The 20,126-nt window shown below is 48.1% G+C and overlaps 1 protein-coding gene across 1 annotated transcript in view; it reads right to left on the reverse strand.

The window, feature by feature from the left end:
- PKDCC (protein kinase domain containing, cytoplasmic) overlaps nt 1–18,023 on the reverse strand; it is a 35,875-nt gene extending 17,852 nt beyond the window's left edge. The window contains exons 1-2 of the mRNA XM_030269035.4: nt 16,822–18,023; nt 2,822–2,944 (exon numbers count right to left, since the gene is read on the reverse strand). Coding sequence (XP_030124895.3) covers nt 2,822–2,944; nt 16,822–17,478 — 780 coding nt within the window. The 5' untranslated portion in view covers nt 17,479–18,023. The remainder of the gene's footprint in view (nt 1–2,821; nt 2,945–16,821) is intronic.
- Nucleotides 18,024–20,126: the final 2,103 nt, after the last annotated feature.

Genomic DNA, 20,126 nt, shown 5'->3' on the forward strand with positions numbered 1-20,126 from the left:
GCAGGGTTCATTGTTGCTATTCTTACTTTTAACAGAAATAAAAGCATTAGCTTTTAATAACACTTTATGCACAGGCGTTGACCACACAGTCTGATCCTGCTCTTTTACAAACTCCAAGTCTGGAAATTTTGGCTGGACTGCCCTGCACCCGTGCCTGGAGCTCCAACTGCAGACAGTGTCTGTATTGCCTCTGTACTGATCCTGCCTCTTGACTGGTTTTATAATTTTTTCCACTGTTTTCTTTGATTTTTTTCCTTTTTCCAGGGGAGAAGGAAGCAAATTCCCAGGAACAGGTGATCCACAGGTCCAGTGTAACCCTGCACCATGCCTCAGGGTAAGGGTATAGACCTATCTGCCTTGAGGGTCTGCCATGGTGGACCCTCATGCACCACTTTGAGGCTGAGGTGGGAGCTCTGTGCTGATGTTTCACTTTTCCACTGCAGATTAGAAACTTGAGTCACTCTTACTAGGCAGCAGCCCTGATGAACACTGAATTCAGCCCCCTTACCAATGTCCTGTTTTCAATTCATGCATTCCTTTAGAATCCACTATGTAGCCTATTAATCCAAAGGTAGCAGTAACAAGAACACAGTTGAATACTGGAATTTTTATTTTATGTATTAAGTAAGTAACAGGTCATATTCAGTTTAGCAGGCTTTTTACTGTTTATATATAATCTTTGTTTTCTATTAAAATACAATGTCAAGGGCATATGCATTGAAGTAGTCAAACCCAAATTCAGTCTAGGGGCTTAACCAATACACTCAGGGGTACACCACAACACATCCTTGATAAGAAAGCTGAGCATAGCTGAAGTTATCCCTCAGACCCTTCACTTGTGGGACATTAGAACCATCTCATGCTTCTACCTAATCCTTCTTCTGGTTGACCAGACAAGAACATTTTTCCTCCTACTTACAGGATACCATAGTTCATATGGAGATGTTTGAGGGTGCATACAAGTGTGGTTTTGGGATGCTAAACTTAACCCTTACCTCCCCTTGGAAGGACGCAGAACTCATGTCTGTGTTATCCTGCAATACACTGCAGAGAAAAAGCCCATCCAGCCCAAGCTAACCTATAATATAGGTATCTGCAAATAATATAGGTATATTCAACAAACCCAGAATTTAGCTTGAGCAAACCCACAGGTTGTCATCCAAAATTATTGCCTTTTCTCAAATGCCAAGAAGTCCCCTGACCATGCACCAGCAACCTTTGTGCCCAACCCCAACAGGCTCTGCCGTGCAGATGTGCTGCAGGCTGGCACTGCAAATGCCCCCTTACAACAAGCTTTAAACACACAGGTGAAGGCTTTGCTCTGTGTTACACACCTCTGGCTTACTCAGCTTGCTGCTGAGTCCATCCACACAAGGAAATTATCAATTGTAGGAATAACCTCATGGATTTATGCAGTCATTTTCAGGACTGGACCACAAATAAATCTCACATATCAAGAAGACAATTCTATTTCTTTCCTTTCTGTGTTAGTTGCATCCTAGACAAACGAATGAGCATGACATTATTTAGGATTTCATTACAATGGTCACAGGAATGTTTCACCTGTAATTCTACCTCTGTGAAGGTCTTCATCTAATTCTCCTTTATCTCCCTTTGCAACTGCTCACTCAGAAATATCCACACTGGAAAGAAACTTCTCTGTTTATTACCCATAATGTCACATCTCTCTTGTCATTGATTTTGTACATAATTGCTATCACAGTCCATTATTTGCATTCCCTAGATGAGATGAGCTAAAGGAAGGTAGTCCTGTGTTTTGGGGACCCTGCTGAGTACCTCAGCTGCTTATAAAGACCACGCTTCTTTCAGGGAAAGGAGCTGAAGCTTAGTGCAGAGAACACACTTGCTCCAGCTGTATGAGTAAAATAATCTCTGCCAGGGAACATTCCTGAGCACAGAATCTTAATCCCACATGCACACTGGCTAGCACGGCCTCCGGCCAGGTCTGACCAGCACCGAGGCTGTTCTCCCGCACTGTCCCCAGGCATGACCCAGAAGGCAGCGTGGCCCAGGGACCATTTCCATCAGGTTCCAATCCTACTCACAGCCTTCAGAGGGGGCAGGAATGCAACAGCACAGCCCTGGGCTGCACCTTGCTCTTTTCACTCCGAGTTCATTCAGGCGCACTTTTAATTTTCTGGCACAGATGTAGCCAAGCAATCCAAAGTGTTTCAGATGGAGACTGCTGCTACCTCTCAACATCCCAGGGAGTTAACCTCAGACAAAGACACATCCCCATATCCACCAAGCGAGACAGCTGTCTTGATCAAAGCATTGCTGCAGTCTGGCTTCATTTTGGACAAATTAAGTGTGACCTTCGTGCTCCTGGTAAATTGCCAGTGGGGTGGACAAAAGGGTTTGAGATTCGTGTACGTTTATTTCACTCTTTCCCCAGGAAAAAAATGAACAGAACAGGAAGCAGTAGAAAACAATTATAAAACAAACCTATGATAAGGATCAGGAGAGAAATGTAACATCCTTCTATTGTTTAAATCCCAGTTGCAGAGCACAATGCCAAAACTCCTGTGTCTCAAGCTTTAACAAGTAAGAAATGTTTCGAGAAATCACGTAAAAACCATATAACTGGTTACAATTAGATAATATTGACAGACAAAATAACACAGTGTCTTAAACACTACAGAAGGGGAGTATTAAATACTGCCTCTAAACCAAGATGTAATCATATGCAAAACAAACATTTAATAAATGTGAATTGCACTGAAAATTACACAACCTCTGCTTCATAATATTATTTATTTCTTGGTTTCCTAAAGATCCTTATGAAACAGCTGTTACTCACCCGAAATCTGTCTTCCCAGGAAGTCTGTAAAAGCTGAATCATCTCCAAAGGCGAGCCCAGCTCAGTGATGGTCGTCAGCGTGTCTGGGATGTCATTGCTGTCTTGGTAGCAATAGCCATAGAGCTGAAAACAACACAAGCAGGCAGCATCAGTGCAGTGCACCTCGGCAGGGATTCCCAGAGGAGGCTGTGAGCAGTGCTTCTGGCAGGATGCGTCACCCTGCAGGGAACACAGCCTGAAGGACTGCATCCACTGGGCTACATCCAACCCACTCTGGACCAGTTTATGAAGAACTGTAATCCATGGAAAGGACTCAACACCAGAGGTGTTCATGGAGGACTGTCTCCCATGGGAGGGACCCCACGCTGGAGCAGGGAAGACTCATGAGTCCTCTCCTGAGGAGCAAAGAGCCACAGAAACAGCATATGTTAACTGAGCACAACCCTCATTCCCACCTCCCTGCACTGCTCAGGAAAGGAGGCAGGGAAATTGGGAGGGAAGTAGAGCCCAGAAGAAGGGAGGAGTGGGCAGAAGGTGTTTTTAAGATTTGGTTTTATTTTTTATTACCCTACTGTGATTTGATAAGCTAAATTAATTTTTCCTCAAGTTAAGTATTTTGCCCATGACATTAATTGCCGAATGCTGAATTGCTGAATTTCTCCCTCTCCTTAACTCAATCCATGGGCCTTTTAAAATATTTTCTTTCCCCTCTCCAGCTGAAGAGGGGAGAGAGAGAGAGTGGCTTTTGGTGATACCTTGTATCCAGATAGGGTCAACCCATGACAAATATATGACAAAAAAACCCAATAATAATATTTTAACATATCTATGAATACAGAAACAGAAAACTATCTGAGGAAAGGTAATTTAATCTATGCAATACCTGACTAAATAATACTGATTTTATGCTTAAAAATTATTGTAAAATAGTTTAAATTACATTTTCCATAGGATTACTGTTTGTGCCTTGAGTGGCAATGCGTTTTCAATTACACCTTGAAATCAATTGAAAAGCCAACAGTTGTATTTTCCCAGCCAGAAATCGCCTCTCACTATATCTGATGAATTTCTGTGTACAGCATCATTAAAGCAGGGCAAATACTCCAAAATACTATCAGCCAGTAGCTTATGCAATTTAAAAGCATTTAAATGGCAATTTCAGCCATACTCCAGCTTTTTCTTTTATTTGCTTTCCAAAGATTTACGAATGATTTCCGCTTGCACAAATAATTGCACTAGAAGAATATTTAAAGTCTGTGGAGGAGAGACTGCCTTGCTTTATATGGATAGGGACAATGTCTGACAGGCTGGGGGACAGGCTTTTATGAACTCCCTGCCAAGCCCTGGCAGAGAGGATATTAAATGAGCCAGATAAGGATCTGATCACAACTTTCCAGCCAGAACAGCATGCACATGAAATAAAATTAAATGTAATCTCTGCCCCCAGTCAAATAAAACATACAGTAAAAGGGCTGATGTGAAAATGCAGCATTAAAAAAAAATCTCCTGCTGCTACTCCTCTGCCGCCTTGCCTTGAGAAATTTGATTTTTCAAACCTCCTTTAGTTTTAAAAAGCTCAGGGAAGACGACAGGGGGTTCCTCAGTGCTGAAGGCACTCAGATATGGCCCTGCAGAGGAAGCCAGACTCGGGCAGCCAGAACAGGTACCGATCCCAAACCAGGAGGAAAGCACAGTGTCATGGCCAGAGGGAGTGGCTGGGGCTGCACACAGCCCCTGCCAGCAGATTCCAGCATCCAGCACACTCTTTGAGCTTATGACCTCCCCAGGCAGAAAAGCAAAGACCAGGCTAAAGTCAGCAAATATGGGATTTGTTATGAGCCATGCTGCTAGTTTTGACTGTAGCTGTCTACATTTAAAGGAAAAAAGGGTGCCAAAAAATGTAAAAGAAGTAAACAATTTTTCTTTTTGGTGTAAAAATGGCACTGTATTTCAAAACAGCTGCTTAAACACGGCCATTAATCTAAACAAAAAAAAAAAAAAAAAGAGCTGAAAGATTTTATTTTAAAACAAGCCAAAAAGAAGATATGCGATAGATGCCAACATGAACATGTGAAGTAGGAAAATGGACGTTTGTCTTTACTGCCACAACCATGACTAAGATACTAACAGCAATAATTTCTCCATCTAGAGCCATTCAGACCAGACTTGGGTTTGTTCCTTATCATCCGTGACACCACTTTTGTGCAGTTTATTGCCAGGAGTTAAATCTTAGAGGACCACATCAGCAAACTGTTTAAGCTATCTACACTAACCAAAAGTTGAATTAAATGAAAATATTTACTGCAATATATATTATTTTCTCAGGGAAGGTTGGATTCTGCAGTCCTTACCAGCTACTTCCCACCTCTCCTGTGTGTAGGCACATTAAGGATGAAGCTCAGCAGGTTTGAAAACTCTCACTTCTGAGTGAGGGTTTCTGTATTATTTGCAGAATTCACCTCTTGTCTTTAGCACAGTAATACTATCCACGGGGAAAAAAGCCATAAGGGGAATTAGCAAGCAATCCAGACTGGGAAATGACAGTACTGCAGTAACTGTTGATTCACAGTAACACTGAATACAAAAAAGGTATCAGTCTCCCTTAGACATTGTAAACATTCGTGAAAGCAACTCTGGAAATAGAAACACAGAAGACAAACAACCATTATCCATTCCTCTTGATTATACAAACATAATTTTATATATACAAAAAAAATACTGAAAAATTAGTCTCACTATCTATTTATATGCATTTGATCACAGGAGTAGAAATTTATTACAGTACCTATTTGTGTCTATTTTATCTTGATCCATGAATGTCAATAGCAATAACAACAAATTGGGTTTGCTCTCCGCTGGAATTTTGCCCACAATTCTTTAATTTTAATGTCCAGTTTGTACCTTGGCAAAAGTCTTCACTGCCCAAGTATCTGACTATATCTATAAACTAACCTGAGCTCTTTACTGATTTTACTTAAGTAAAACCTCTCCAGATACAGTGTTACTACACAAATACACAAATAAATAGAGTTATAAAAGCACAGAAGTCTGAGATATAAAGGATTTATTGGGCCGCATTTATACTTTTCTAAATGAACTCCTGAAACTAAATGCAAAAATGCACATGTAATTACATGGCCATATTTGTATGTGCAATTACCATGATTACAAACTGGGCAAGTCCCAACAGCCAGTTAAGCATCTGAAATGGTTACATTCATCCCCTCCTGATGAACCACCACCCAGCACACAGATGTTACAAAGTACAGAATATATATAGATGCAAAATATTCCCAGGCAGGAATACTGAGGCCTTCCATTTAAAAAGCTGACTTCACAACACAAGGGACAAGTACAAGAGTACTACCCAAAACAGTTTTTTAACTTCCTTTTGTTTTTGTCCAATCCATTTTAAGGTCAGAAATGAGACAGAATGGTTTGTATTCCCAGACAGTGAAGTAAGAAACAGATAGCTGGTGCATACAATAACAAGAAAAATAACCACACGGGGAAACTGAATATAGCTGGAAGCAAAAGATGAGCCAAAATATCTCCTCTATCTGAAATTCTATTAGGTTGGACATCATTCTCAGCGTCACAAAGCTACACTTCAGACATATTGAAGAGTGATGGTTTTCATACACTTTTTCAGTATGGTTCCAATTAAATGAATGGAAAGAAATACAATCCCACATCTTTTTGCTATCTCAAGTCACTGCATTTAAATGCCACCCCAATATATTTTTGTGTAGAATCTAATAGCAAACAGTCACGATACTGGGATGCCTTTCTGTCTGTTTAGAAATATGTATGCCAGATATGAAATGTTGACCTGTTCTCACATCATGTGTCATAATTCATTTCTTTCGAGTAGCCCCGTTTACCAATTTTTTTCCCTCACCATCTGGATTTTCTTGTTCATAAATGCTCAGTCGTCTTTCTGTCCCCAAAATTCCCCCCTGATTCCCAACAGTTTTTAGCACACTGGGCATACAAGGTCAGCCCCTGTGAAAGTTATATTGCATTGTAGGAGCCCGTGTCCCTACAGCTGGCCAGTTCACCTCCCTTTACAATTCCCTTTTACTACAAATTATGGGGACAGAGGTGCCCCTTTCAGAGGAGCTGGGACAGCAGGGGAGGGCAAAAGCAGAGGTCACCCTCTACACAAAAGCCAACAAGCTAACAGAATAAAAACACAAAAAAAAAGGCTTATTAAGCTGTCATCAGCAGGGTAAGTCTGTGAGAACTATGAGCCCTCCTGCATTGATATAGACACTCCAGACAGACTTTCCAAAAAATAAATGTCAAACCAGAACCATTGCCAAAGTGTTACATTTCCTTTGTGGAGGTTGCTCGGTCACAAACTGTAGGACCCACCTTTTCCAAACAGGTCTCCAGCCACTTTCCCCAGCTGGGGCTCTGCTGGCTCAGCTCGGCTCTGCTGCTGCCAGGCTGTGGCAGGACTGCTGCAGGCAAAATGCCCCTGCACAGATCATATCATTTCCCTAAAAATTACAACACATCAACACATTGTGAATATTCTTTTCTCTCTATAACCACAAAAACTGGCAATTTCCCCCTTTTTTTCTTTAATGAACATGAGATTTCCGTGAGTCCCGGAATGTGAATTTCAAGCACACTGTTACCAGCTATAATATAAGTGACAGGCTCAACTGCATTACACCAGAAGTAAATTTCAGAAGCCTAACTCTCTTCTCTTTCAATTTAGACAGCTTTTCTCTTGTAATTTTGACAACAGTAGGACCCAACTTCTGCCCACAATAGAAAAGTGCAATGAAATACAATCTCACTACGTATGAAGAGCGACAGCAGTCAACACTTGACACAGCCTTTCTTTTCAGAAATACATGGGGACACAGTTCCTTAATCAAAACTGGTTGTGTCTAGATTGTATTTTGTAGTGTTTTGGTGCCCAGGGGAAATAAAAAGCTCCTACTGGTCTTTCGATGATCTATTTGCTTAAGCTGCTATGTTTCAAAACCAGAACAGCATATTTTAGAAGCTCTTGATATTTCATTGCTAAGCTAATGTAATATTTTTAGGCAACTAGTCCTTGGATTCACCTTTCATCCTTGAAGCACTCAGACAGTACATCCCTGCAAGAACAGAAATCCCCTGCACAGCCTGATACAGCTACAACTTACCAATACATGATTTGAGACATTTCTGTCACTTTAAGATTTACTAATCACTTGTATTTTAAAAATTTCCCCTCATTGCTGACGGTACATACATCTATATGTATACATATATACACATACATTTTTGTATATATGACACCTATACATATGCTTGTTCTGATATCTAATGTACACACACAATATTTGCACGTGTATTTTAAAATGTTTTATATAGTTTTTAAAATACATACTAAATGTTTGTATATATTGCAAATCAGCCCAAAAGCGCATGCAAACCTGTGGCATGCAGGGAACATGGAAAATGCAGGGAACTCAATGCCTAAATTTACTAAAGATCGATCCAATACCAACTTTCCTGTTATAAAGTATATCTAGATGGCACGTAAGAAGTATACTGATTTTCTCCCATTGAAATCTAGCAATCAAGCCCTGCAAATTGCTGAGTTTCACTGAAAAAAGACTCATACAGAACATCCCCAGCACCATGCAGAGCCTTTTGAGAGTGGGACCCAAACCATGTGCTGACAGCTGTGAGGTGGGATTTTGTCTGCTGGATTTTGGAAATGAGAGAAAGTAGTGGGTAATTCAAATATTAAACTCTAAATTCACAGTTCTGCCTAGGCTTTATTTATAAATGTAGCATTATGATTAGCACTAAACTCCAGAAGTACTAAAAGGTACAAGAATCTCATTTCTGGCACTGTTACTAAACATGTTACTAAACATTTTCATTAATAGAAAAACTGGAATGTAGAACTCAAAACAGAACACTATGTGTATTTACCCATATCCGTTGCTATATCCATAAAGGTCCACAGATATCTCCATATATTTCAGAACTATATGTGTATACATATCCATACATACCTGCTGCTCCAACACATATTATGTTGGCTATAATATTATGATTTAGTAACCTTATCTCCCTTTTACTCTCCCTGCTTTCCTTATACTCTGAAGTGGAAAATTCTTCTACTAAAAACATTTACAGCACTTTGAATTTGCATTGCACTGCACAAGCTCAAGGGCCAGCCCTGCAAATATTTAGTCACTCAAGCAGCCTACTTTTGTAAAGCCTTCCAGTGAAGACAAATGGATCCCTCATACAACTATGATTTCAATGGAAACAGGCTGATATCACTGGAGGCATAGTTCATTATCTTGTAAATAGCCAGATCAGAAGCTCCCCTGACCTCCATTCACAGCCACGGCACTCAGTTGCACTGCACCACAACTTTAACCCTTTGTCATGACATGATTTTGCATTACAAAACTGTCAAATAACCTCTGTGCATCACATGTTCACAAATGGAAATGCTTGTCTTGGGTTCATTATAATAAATCAATCTGTATAATTCTTCTTTCTTAGGTATGAGTCATATCATTTTGAATTTTATCATGGCAAGTTTTAAAATAACTTTGGAGTCTATCTGCAGCTACATAGTCCAAGAAAAAGCCAAGTCTATCCAAACTAAGCTGTTCCAAATTTGGCCTAAAACAATATAAAATATCCATGTCTGGTGTCTGTTACCTAAACTGAGCAGTTCAGCTGAGTGTGATGAAAAATAACAAGTCCTTTAAAATTAGCCAAGAGTCAATATTAGTATTAGCAGAGTGCCTGTGAGAACTAGTTCTTGTTAAGTTTTTTACAGCCATCACTCAAATGAAAAATGGCAACAGAAGTTAGATGTCATGGGGCATCTACCTGAACCATCAGATGACTGTGCTGACACAAAAATCCATTAGAAAGAACATCTTTTTAAAAGCCCAGCTTGCATATTTGACAGATACTTCACAAACCCGGCCTGCAACACTTCCAAGCACAGCGTGAGCTGATGCCTGAATCCACCAATGCTGCATCCATGCAGAGAGCAGAAAGACAGAGGAGCAGAGCTATGCCAGACTTGGTGTCCTCTTCCAGGGCTCCTCTCCTCCCTGGCCAGCCACCACATCTCTGCCTGCCCTTCCCAAACATTGCTGCAACTAGAAGACAGAGATGCGCAAAAGGACCACAATGATCCAATTCAGGGATATAAGATTGGATGGGATATTTCAGGTGGTCAGCTGGAAGAGACAGGAAATGATTATGTAGTCCAACTTCCTGACCATTTCAAGGCTGACTAAAAGATAAAGGATGTTATTGAGGGCATTGTTCAAATGCTTCCTTAACACTCATAGGCTTGGGACATTGACCACCTCTGGAGGAAGCCTGTTCCAGTGTTTGACCACCCTTCTTTGTGTCAGGTCTCAACCTTGCCCAGTGCAGCTTTGAACAATTCCCACGTGCCTTGCCACTGGATACCAGGGAGAAGAGATTTACCTAGCTATCCCACACTGGGGGGCAGGGGGAATGAAAGGATAAGTTATAAAAACCATGTGCTCCCCTCTGCAATTCTGTCCTGGTCATAACTAATTCCAGGCCAGGATATTGACCTCGGCCCAGAATGACCTCATTCATTCATTGTTGCTCCCATGAAAAACAGCAAGCAGCAAGGGAGAACTTGATCATACCCACAGCATCCTGTGGTGACCACTGATCTCTCCAAGCCTCTGAGCAGAAGAAGCAGTGCTGGGCTCTCCTCAAAGAAACTGGATGAGGTTGCAAGTCATCAACTCCCATAAAGGAGGCAGAAATTCAAACCAGTCTTCTGGAGTGATTTACGTGTTTCGCACATAAAACTGAGAAACAACCATAGAAATCATTCAACAAATGATGGGGTTTAGTTTTATGAATGCTACTTTTAAAAGGAGGGACAATGTAGCCCTTCTAACTTATGTGATGACATGTGCCTTATGGAAAGTCATTACTCCCAGCAGCTTTGCAAGTTCAACACCCTCTGCCAACCCAAGGAATTCAATGGGAAAAAAAATACTATTTGGTGACTTCAGCATCAAGATGTGCAGCTTGCCTTCCAGGGACAGGAACAGTTAAGAGTGGGTTTGCAATTGTATCAGCTCTATGCTTCCAGCAGCTCCGGAGTTCTTGTTAACAGATCCTTTCTTCACTCTTAAAAGTGCAGGATAACATCTGGGCCTTTTGGGAAGCAGTCTCACAATAAAGAAGCACTTTGTGTAATTCTTCTTTCCTCGCCAAACCGCATCTGTCTGCTCTCCCTGCCCTTCTCCACTCCAAGCCGAACTCCTTGGGGCTGTGGGGACATCTGCTAGCAGCAGTGGGCTGTCTCTGCCGAGCCATCAGTAGATGGCACTGCCTGCTTTTTTCTCTCACCACATGAATGTCCATCCCCAACACCTTCTGTCGACCACCACTAACCATCTCGAAGGGTGCCCAAGAGAGCTAAATGCTTCATCTCCTTCAAGGTGCACCTACAATCAAGCAATGGATTGACTGGGGCAAAGGAGCTGCTCCATTCACAGCTCCCCAGGCAGTGGTGGTGGTGTTGGCAGCAATTTCCAGAGGAAGGAGGTGGCCAGGAAGAGGTGGCAACTTCCTTCGTCACTGACAAGATATGACAGGCTCATCTGTCTGGGAGCTGAAATTCCTCTAAGCCCAACACCAGTTAGGCAGCCACTATCAGCCTGGTCATGCACCACGTGTTGGCCTCACTCACCATTAACAAACCTGTCCCAAGAGGAGCTCAACTGAGGTAATTTAGAAAAACACTCCCAGTATTTTTCATGACCTTCCTAAATTACATGGCCTTCATAAATTCAGCAATCCTGTATCTGTGCATGGTCAGAGCCCATCCAGCTCCAACCTCAAAGATTAATTTTCATTAAGCACTTAGTTTTGAAAGATTTGATCCCCAAGAACTGGGAACTTCTGCTGCCCCATCCAAAAATTAAGAATGACAAATTCTCCATATAGACTCCCAGCAGCTGCTATCAGCAAGTGCAGCACTTTCCTCAGGTCAGTAGTTCCCAGAGTCCTGATGGCCAAAATCCAGCCAGGCACGGATAAGACTTGTTGCTGGGAATCCTGCACTGCCACCACAAAAGCGATTCAATGCCCACCCGCTGGCAACAGGGAAGAGGTCCCTGAGTAGCTGTTTCCACTATAGCACAATCTCCCCTTCCCCCCACCTTCTGTGAAAACAACAGTAGATTCCTGCAAAAGGTACAAGGACCAGGCCTTTAAGATTCCACACAATCCCTATGCAAATAAGTTTGCACTGGAAATTAATTGTATAATGACTCTCTTCAGACTTGGAAAGATCGTCTGCTTCCACCTGGAATAAGCAAACCATATACAAAGCTTTATTATTTTAATTCTCACATTAAAATTAAAACTGCCTATCCTTTTGGCTATGCATATGTATAGAGAAACCATCAGGGTAAAAAAATCTCTTAATTATCATATCTAAAGAAAAGAAAATCCTGTTTAAAAATAGGTATTTAAAAATATTGTGATCGGCTAGCACATCTTAAGCCTACTTGTCAGCAGTAAGTGATGTATTATTTGCAGTCTATTATAATCAATTAATTTTGCAAGAGACAAATAGTCTCCCTGTAAATCATTACCATCTTTAAAAAATCAGTTACAAATACGATAGAGCTAACTGACCCAGTTCGTACAGAAACTGCTCTGATATTTGGATGGTGACTTTTCTAGCACAGATGCCATCTCAGTATTTCAACCGCACACTTTAACTTCACACTAAAGCTAAATAATGAACTGGCCTCATCTGGGCAGCGAGCAAACCATTGGTGCTGTTAGTAACTAAGTGTCTTCCACCAGCATCAGACAAAGCCAACCCTTATCCCTGAGCTTTTGTGTGTGTTTTTAAAAAGACAGCGGTAGCTTCTTCTGAAATGAATCATTGTGAACTGACACTGAAAGTGCTGATAAATAGCTATCACAGAAATAAGCTTGCACTTTTCCAAACGTCTGCAGTTTCAGACCTTCCCTCCCTTCTCTTCAGCAATGCAAACGAAGAAAGGATGGCACCACCCTTAATTCTGATACACCAGGGCTATAATTACATTATTACAGTAAATCAAACATTGCCTTTGTGTCACTACAATTGTGCTCGTTGTTTGAAATTAACTGCAAATGGTTTGATTTTCTTTTCTTCCTCAAATATGGGCAGGGAGGAATTAAAGCACTCTAAATCATCTCCCCCACTAAAATGCTCAGAAAGCCAGGATTCAGACAGCAGCATTTGAACTCTGCAAGAAAAGAAATCGCAGCACGGAGTGAAAGGAAGAGATCGGGCACTGCATTCGACAGAGCGACTGCAAAGCAATTAGCGGGCTGCTAAATCCTCTGTTACAACAAATCAGTGACCCAGTTTCCCCTCTTCCCCAGTGCCCTTCATTAAAAAATCAACTTTAATGAACTACCCCTCTCTTCGCCACTCCAAAGCAAATATATTTCCACTGCAGCCTGCACCTGCCCTTGGCAGCGGCTGCCGCCCCAGGGAGCCTCGGGCAGCCCCAGACGGTGGGGGCAAGGGGGTGACGGCTCAGCGCTGGCCCTGCGCGCAAGTGACGGGGCAGAGCATGGAAATAAAAACAGGAAGGCAAGCTGCCTTCGCCTCAGTATTGCCTAATGTGAAAGCACTCTCCCTCTTGCTAGTTTTCCGTGTTTCTTTTGCTAGATTTGATTCACCACATCTGCCAGAGCTGACACATCTGGCTCCTTCCCCGGGCGGAGGGCACGGTGAATATGTCAGCATGCTGTCTAAAGGCACTGGTACTTTCTGGAAAGAGCTCTTTTCCCCTCTATTATATATCGTACAACAATCAAGTCTTTTTAAAAGGATGGCTTAAAAAAAAAAAAAAAAAAAAAAAAAGAAGCTGATTTTGACAAGAGACAGGCCAGAATGAGAACTGCTGAGACAGTAAAGAACAAGCCTGTTATCTTACAAACTACACTTCAGGCTGTCAGCTGCCAGAGATTTACAGGAAAACCCCCTTTCCTAGGACTGAACGGACACGAAACTTTATTTTCAGCAAAAGAAACTCATGAACGCCCCCACCGCCACCAGTCCCTGACCGGGGCCGGGGATAGCCGGCAGGGCTCCTGCTGAGGCAGGGCAGCCTGCGTGGCCGCCTCCCCGGGGTCCCTCCCTCCCACGCCCGCGGCGTGGGGAGGCGGAGGAAGAGAGGAAGAGCTCCGGCTCTCCTCCGGCGGCCCCGCTTGGCCTCCAGCCCCGGGCGGTGGCCACGGAGCGCCCCGGTGAGCGCCGCCGCCCTGCCCCGTCCCTGCCGGTTCCCCGGTGCCCCAGCCGGGGCTGCCCAACAGCCCTGCCCTCCCCTGGCACGGCAGGGGGACAGGAGGGTGGCACGTCCTCCCTGCTATTTATAGCAGCCGGCTCGTATTTGGGTATGCCGGGAACCGCCGGGGAAGGGGGAAAAGGAGCAAAACAGAGGTAAGAAGCAAAAGCAGGGAAGCTCCCGGCCCTCGCTGGCCCAGATGTGGCATCGTGCCTTTGGCGTCTGTAGCCAGTGCAGTCCTCCTGCTCCAATGGGAGCTGGAGCGCCTGTCAAAAGCCAGAGGAAGGAGGAGACGCTGGCTTTTGAACTGATTCCTCTGCCTCGGCAGCAAAGCCTGGATATTGAATTCTAAGCCCAGGGCCGTCTTTTGCTGAAAACAAGTTAAAAATCATTAAGTCAGCCGATCCTGTCCTGTGTGAAATTTTAGCAGAGGCACAACCAATATATTTCATGTTGCTCCCTGGTGCCCCATTTTCCACATCGGTTCCACGACTCCTGTATGACACCGGAGACTTGCTCCTGGCCCACAGAGCTGTCCCGACAGTGTCCAGATAGCGCCTGTCAGGTCGGTATTTACCGTTTCCTTTCAAGGTAATGCCTTATCACACGTTTGGCCCTGACTCAGGCCGCAGCACCCCGGCCCCGTGTGCCCCCACAACGCGGTGCATTAAACAACAAAGCGGCGTTCTCCTCCCGGCCTGGCAGCACCGCTGGGCTGATGCAGCAGGAGGGCAGGCAAAAAGAAACACAATGACAAAATCGGAACGAATCTGAAAACATGTTTCTGCTTTAAGTGTAATCTATTTTTAAACGGGGTGGCATGTAAATATGAAGCCTTAACTAACAGACGGGATTTTTGCCCATGAGAGCATTTTCCCAGCACGGAGGCTGGGTGTGCTTCTCCTGGCGCTGGTGGAAGTGCCTGCTCATCCTCCAGCTCCTCCTGCCCCGGCCCCCCCGCCATGGGACACCGTGCATCACGCCTGAGGTTCCCTCCTTCAGAGTCCACCTGACATCCCGGACCGGAGAAGTGAATTCCTGCGGCTCCTCCAAGGTTTGCTGTGGGGGGAAGTGGGGCACCGGGCAACCTCGGCAGCGCTGCCAGAGGATTCCTCACCCATACCCCACTTCCTTTTCATGAGAAGGACAGTTCCAAATTAATGCCAAATTAATTCTTCCAGGGAAGAAAACTACACGAGTAAAACAGGAAAGAAATGCTAGTGCCTACCAAAATGACTCAACTTTTAAAAACACAAGCTGGCCAACTTGCTTACACTGAGGAAAAAAACTCAACAAAACAAAACCAGTCTTGGGGGGAAAACAACATCCTCTCAGAGCAACTAGTAATGATGTTTGCACCCAAGGATGGCTTTTCCAAACAGCATTAACCACAGCTTAAGAGGAGCAACTAATATCCTTCCTAGGAGCACAGGCTTTTGCAGTTTGCAAGATGCTGTTCTCCCTATACATTATAGTTAAGACCTGGCCCCACAGAGAGAGGAAGGACGGATGGACAGAAGGAAGGAAGGAAGGTTAATATATATTTTCTTGTCGTGGATAAATCATGACTAGCCTTTCTTTGAACAGTATATGAAACTCGAGAGCTTTGATCGCTGGGATCTGAAGTTCTCGTGGGGGAGCTGGTACTCCTGCTGCAGCTGCTGAAGAAGAAACACAAAACTCCTTTACCCGATTCAGTTCAAAAAGCACCTACTGTGAGACCGTCTGGTCTAACGTTCATTTTTTATTCGACTGCAACGCTCATGCTATGCGAAACGCAATAGGAATTTCCATACCAGCATTTACATCCAAATGGACCCGCTGAGATTCACGCTGATGTGTAACAGCCCTACAATGCAGCCCCTTCTGGCAAGTGCCGCGGTGCCGGCGCACCGGCCGGCAGGACTCCCACCCGGCCTGTGCTGGGTGAGCCCCCTGGGCTGACCCGTGTGCCAGGGCTGCGCCGATCCAGCTGAGCCCGCCGGAGTCCCAGCAGAGGCTGCCAGGGGTGATCGCACCTCTTCCTTCTCTCCGGGGGTACCGGAGCCAGGGGCGCTTGCATTCTAGCCGGCCTTTATTTCCTGCATTCGGGGGGTGTTTGTGGATTTTCGACTCCTTCCTCAGCCTCCCCCTGGCCCCTTTCCTCGCCTCAGTATTCGATCCCGAGGAAGCGGGATCAGAGCGCAAGCCGCAGGGCCGGCTGCCGCGGGGGGATGCCGGGCGGGAGGGGGAACGCGCCGCATCCCGCACCGCTCCCGGCCTTGCCTGGGGCCCGGCGCGCCCCTCCGGGGCGATTCACTTGTCGCCGCGGGGTGAGCGCCGCCGCTGCCAGCGGAAAGCGCCCATCGACGCGCCTTCCCGCGGACACGCGATGGGGACGAGAGGTACGGAACCGCCGTGCCGGGGACACGGACATCTGCCCCGGCGACCGCGACCGCCGAAGGGGGTGCGGCTGCCCACGGAACAGAGGACGGGGGTGCGTGCGCGAACTCTCGGGAGCTCCCCGGCACGGTCCCGGCACGGTCCCGGCCCGCTCCCCGCGCACGCCGGGACTGGCGGCGGTAGCTCCGACAGGTTGCCCGCGGAGGAACTGAGAGCGCCGGGGGAAAGCAGCGCGACCCACCCGCCCCGCGGGGCTCCGCGGCCGGACCCGCGTACCTGCAGGACGTTGGCGTGGCGCAGCCGCTGCAGCAGGATCATCTCTTTGACGATCTTGTAGGCGGCTAGGCGGTAGCAGTCCCCCAGGGCGGAGAACTGCCGCACGCAGTGGGCGATGTCGTGCCCGCCGAAGTCCACCGCCTTCAGGGCCACGGCCAGCGTGCGGTTGAGGACCGCCTTGTAGACCGCCTTGGTGTAGCCCGAGCCCAGGTACTGCACGCCGCTGACATCGCGGATGTCGCGGCAGCCCAGCAGCGGCGGCTCCAGCGAGAGTTCGGCCGAGGCGCCGGCCCACGGCCCCGCCGCCGCTCGGCCCCGCGGCCCCGGCTGCTCCGCCGAGGTGCGCGGCGGCGCCAGGTCCATCAGGCGCCGCTCCCGCGGCCGCAGCGGCCGCCGCCCCGCCGCCGCCGCCGCCCGGTGCTGCCGGTAGCGCAGCACCTCCTCGTAGCGCTCGCGGATCTGCCGCGCCAGGGCGGCCTGGCCGCCGCCGATCTCCTCCTCCGGCGGGTAGAGGGGGGAGCCGGGCGGGGAGGGGGGCAGCTCCTCGCGGGGCGGCGGCGGGTGCTCGGAGCCGGGGATGAAGAGGAGGTTGAGCAGGGTGCCCAGGAGGAAGGCGAGGCAGCAGCCGACCGCCACCGCCGTCTTCCTGCGCCTCATCGCCACTTCGCTGACGGCTTGTCCAGCCTTTCGGGCTTCTCTCCTCTCGCCCCTTCCCCGGGAACCAGCTCCGAGGCTTTTTTTTTTCTCCTTTTTTTCTCCCCCTTTTTTTTCCCCCTCCCGGCTACGCCGGCGGCAAAACGGCCCCGGGCGCTCAGCCGGAGCTCAACCCCTTACGACGCGCCCGCATGACACTTGCCTCCCTGCTTTTAAGGCTCTGAAGCACTTATTATTAGCGGGACACGGGGCGGGCGGGGGGATCCCCGTCCCGCTGCCCCCGCCGACGCGCGCTGATTGACAGCCCGGCCCTTCCCGCGGCCCGGCCGAGCAGCAGGGGGGCCTGGGAAACGTAGTCCCCCGCAGAAGCCCCGCCGGCCGCCGGCGAGCCCGGGAGCCGGGACTACATCTCCCAAGCTCGGCCGAGCCCCCCGGCGGAGAAGGCGCGGAGAGGGGCGGGACGGGCGTGCGGACCCCCCCGACGGGCGCTACCGGGCAGGGCGGGCCCTGGGCGCTGCCGCCGGGCGGGGAAGGAGCTGTGCGGCTGTGGCTCTTCCCACGCGTGGCCGCGCAGCACGGGGAAAATCGCGCCGGCAGTGGTTTGGGCGAGATGCCCTTATCCCCCTCCCCGGCAGCCAGAGGGGTTGCGGGGTGTGTTGTACGAGCACCCACGTAGCACCGCAGAGCCACACAAAGGAGAGGGGTTCTCGATGTCTTTTCCACACCAAAATAAAGCGAAAGGAGGAGGCTGCAGCCTGGAGCTGTGAGTTCGTCATTCGGAGTGAAAATTGCAGCGGTCGCGCCCCCTCCAGCCGCGGCACAGCGCGGAGGAGAGCAGAGAGGGGATGGGGCTGCGTGTCACCCACGGGAAAGAACAGCCACAAATCACGGGCTCGGCAGGGGGTAGCCCCTGCCCCGTTGGAAATGTGAATTGCAGGGGTGAGCGCTAATGACATGGTTATCCATCAAGCCCACATTACGATGCTGTTAGCAACTAATTAACAAATACAATCAGCCCGCGAAACTTCCACAAAGGAGAGACCATCAACAAGAGAAAAGCTGTAAAGAGTCAGGCGAGGCAAAGTTCACCACAATAGAAGTGGGAAATCATTTCCAATAAGGGAAAGGGACGAGACATTTCGGTAATACACATCAGAGAGATGGTAGGGAAAAAAAAAAAAAAAAAACAACACAGAAAAACCCCAAACCTACCAACCCCCCGACCCAACTCCCCCACTCCCCCCCCCCCCCCCCCAAAAAAAAAAAACCAGCAGCCGCGATTCCCGGGAACCAGCGATCAGTGATCGTCAGCCTTTCCTCCAGCACTGACAAAAAACGGAGCTCGAGGAAACTCAGCCCTCAGATCCCGCCCGTCCGCTGCCGGCGCCCAGACCCGCGAGGAAGCGCCCGAGGACCGGAGGCAGCGGCGAGACCGGGAGGAGGCAGCCTCGGCAGGGGATGTGGAGACCGACCGTCTCTCCCAGCAGCCTCGGAGTCTTTTTGTCGCCGCTTCCCGAGAGCCCTCCGCAGGCACCGGGAGCACGGCCCACCCGCGGCCCCGCACACGGGACGGGCAGAGGCTCGGACTGCTGCCGGACCAGGCGGCCCATCCCCGCGGGACCCCCGAGCCTGGCACCAACCACCGCAGAAAAGTGACGGGAGGGAGCGTAATCACCAATTAAAATAAAAATAACAACTGTAGAAAAGGAGGGCTGTCTGCCCCCGAAGGGACAGCAGGCTCCCGGGCGCCCAGCCCAGCCTCCGCGGGCGCGCCGCTCCCGCATCCCGCTGCGCGCTGTCCCGCGGTACTCGCTCCGCCCGCCGGGGCGGTGCCACCTGCCCTCCCCGCCGGTGAAGGGACCACGGCTCGGGGGGAAGCTTTTATGGATGGAGTGGGCTTTTTGGTTGGTTGGAGGTTCGGGTGTTCTTTTGTTTCTTTTTGGGGTTTGGGTTTTCGGTTGTTTTTTTTTTCTTCCTTTCCTTCATCGTTTCTTGGGGAGCAGCGTTTTACCCTCCAGAGGCAGCCCATTCCTGCTGCGATAAGTGGGATGTTCACGGGTGTAGAGGACGGGTAGCAGGCCGTTTTTACGGGTTTCTTTCCAAAGTAAAGGCGTTCATAAGGGTAGGAAAGGCATTTCCAAAGATATTGTGACACCTGCAGTCCTCCCTATCTTGAGCGGGATCCCTCCCCAGCCTCCGCAGGCGACGGGAGGCTCGGGTTGCCTTCCCGCGGTAGGTGCGGGAGATCTGAACGCACCGGACCTCCCCCGCAGCCGAGCCCTTCCTCCGCCGGCCCCTGGCAGGGCAGAAGGCTCCTGGAGAGACTCTGGCAGGGCAGAGGGCTCCTGGAGAGACTCGCTGCATTATTACCCAGGCCGGTCAGCCCATACCCAGCGCTGCAGGCCAAGCCAGCGCGGAGGTGCCGGCCGTGCGCTCTTCCCGCTGCCCGCCGTCCTGCGCGTCCTCCGGGGAAATCACGGCGGTTTGTCTGTGCCTTTGAAACGTGCACGCTCGGCCGGATTTACGACTTGGTTGATAGGAGCCAACACTTTTTATTATTGCACAGATAAGAGTCAGAATATAGCCCCGCTCAGTCGGAGCGGTTGTGCAAGCCCATAGAGGGGGCGGCCCTGGGATCCTTACCAGCGAGC

Source organism: Taeniopygia guttata, chromosome 3 (genome assembly GCF_048771995.1).
Source record: "Taeniopygia guttata chromosome 3, bTaeGut7.mat, whole genome shotgun sequence".
In the NCBI taxonomy this organism is placed as follows: domain Eukaryota; kingdom Metazoa; phylum Chordata; class Aves; order Passeriformes; family Estrildidae; genus Taeniopygia; species Taeniopygia guttata.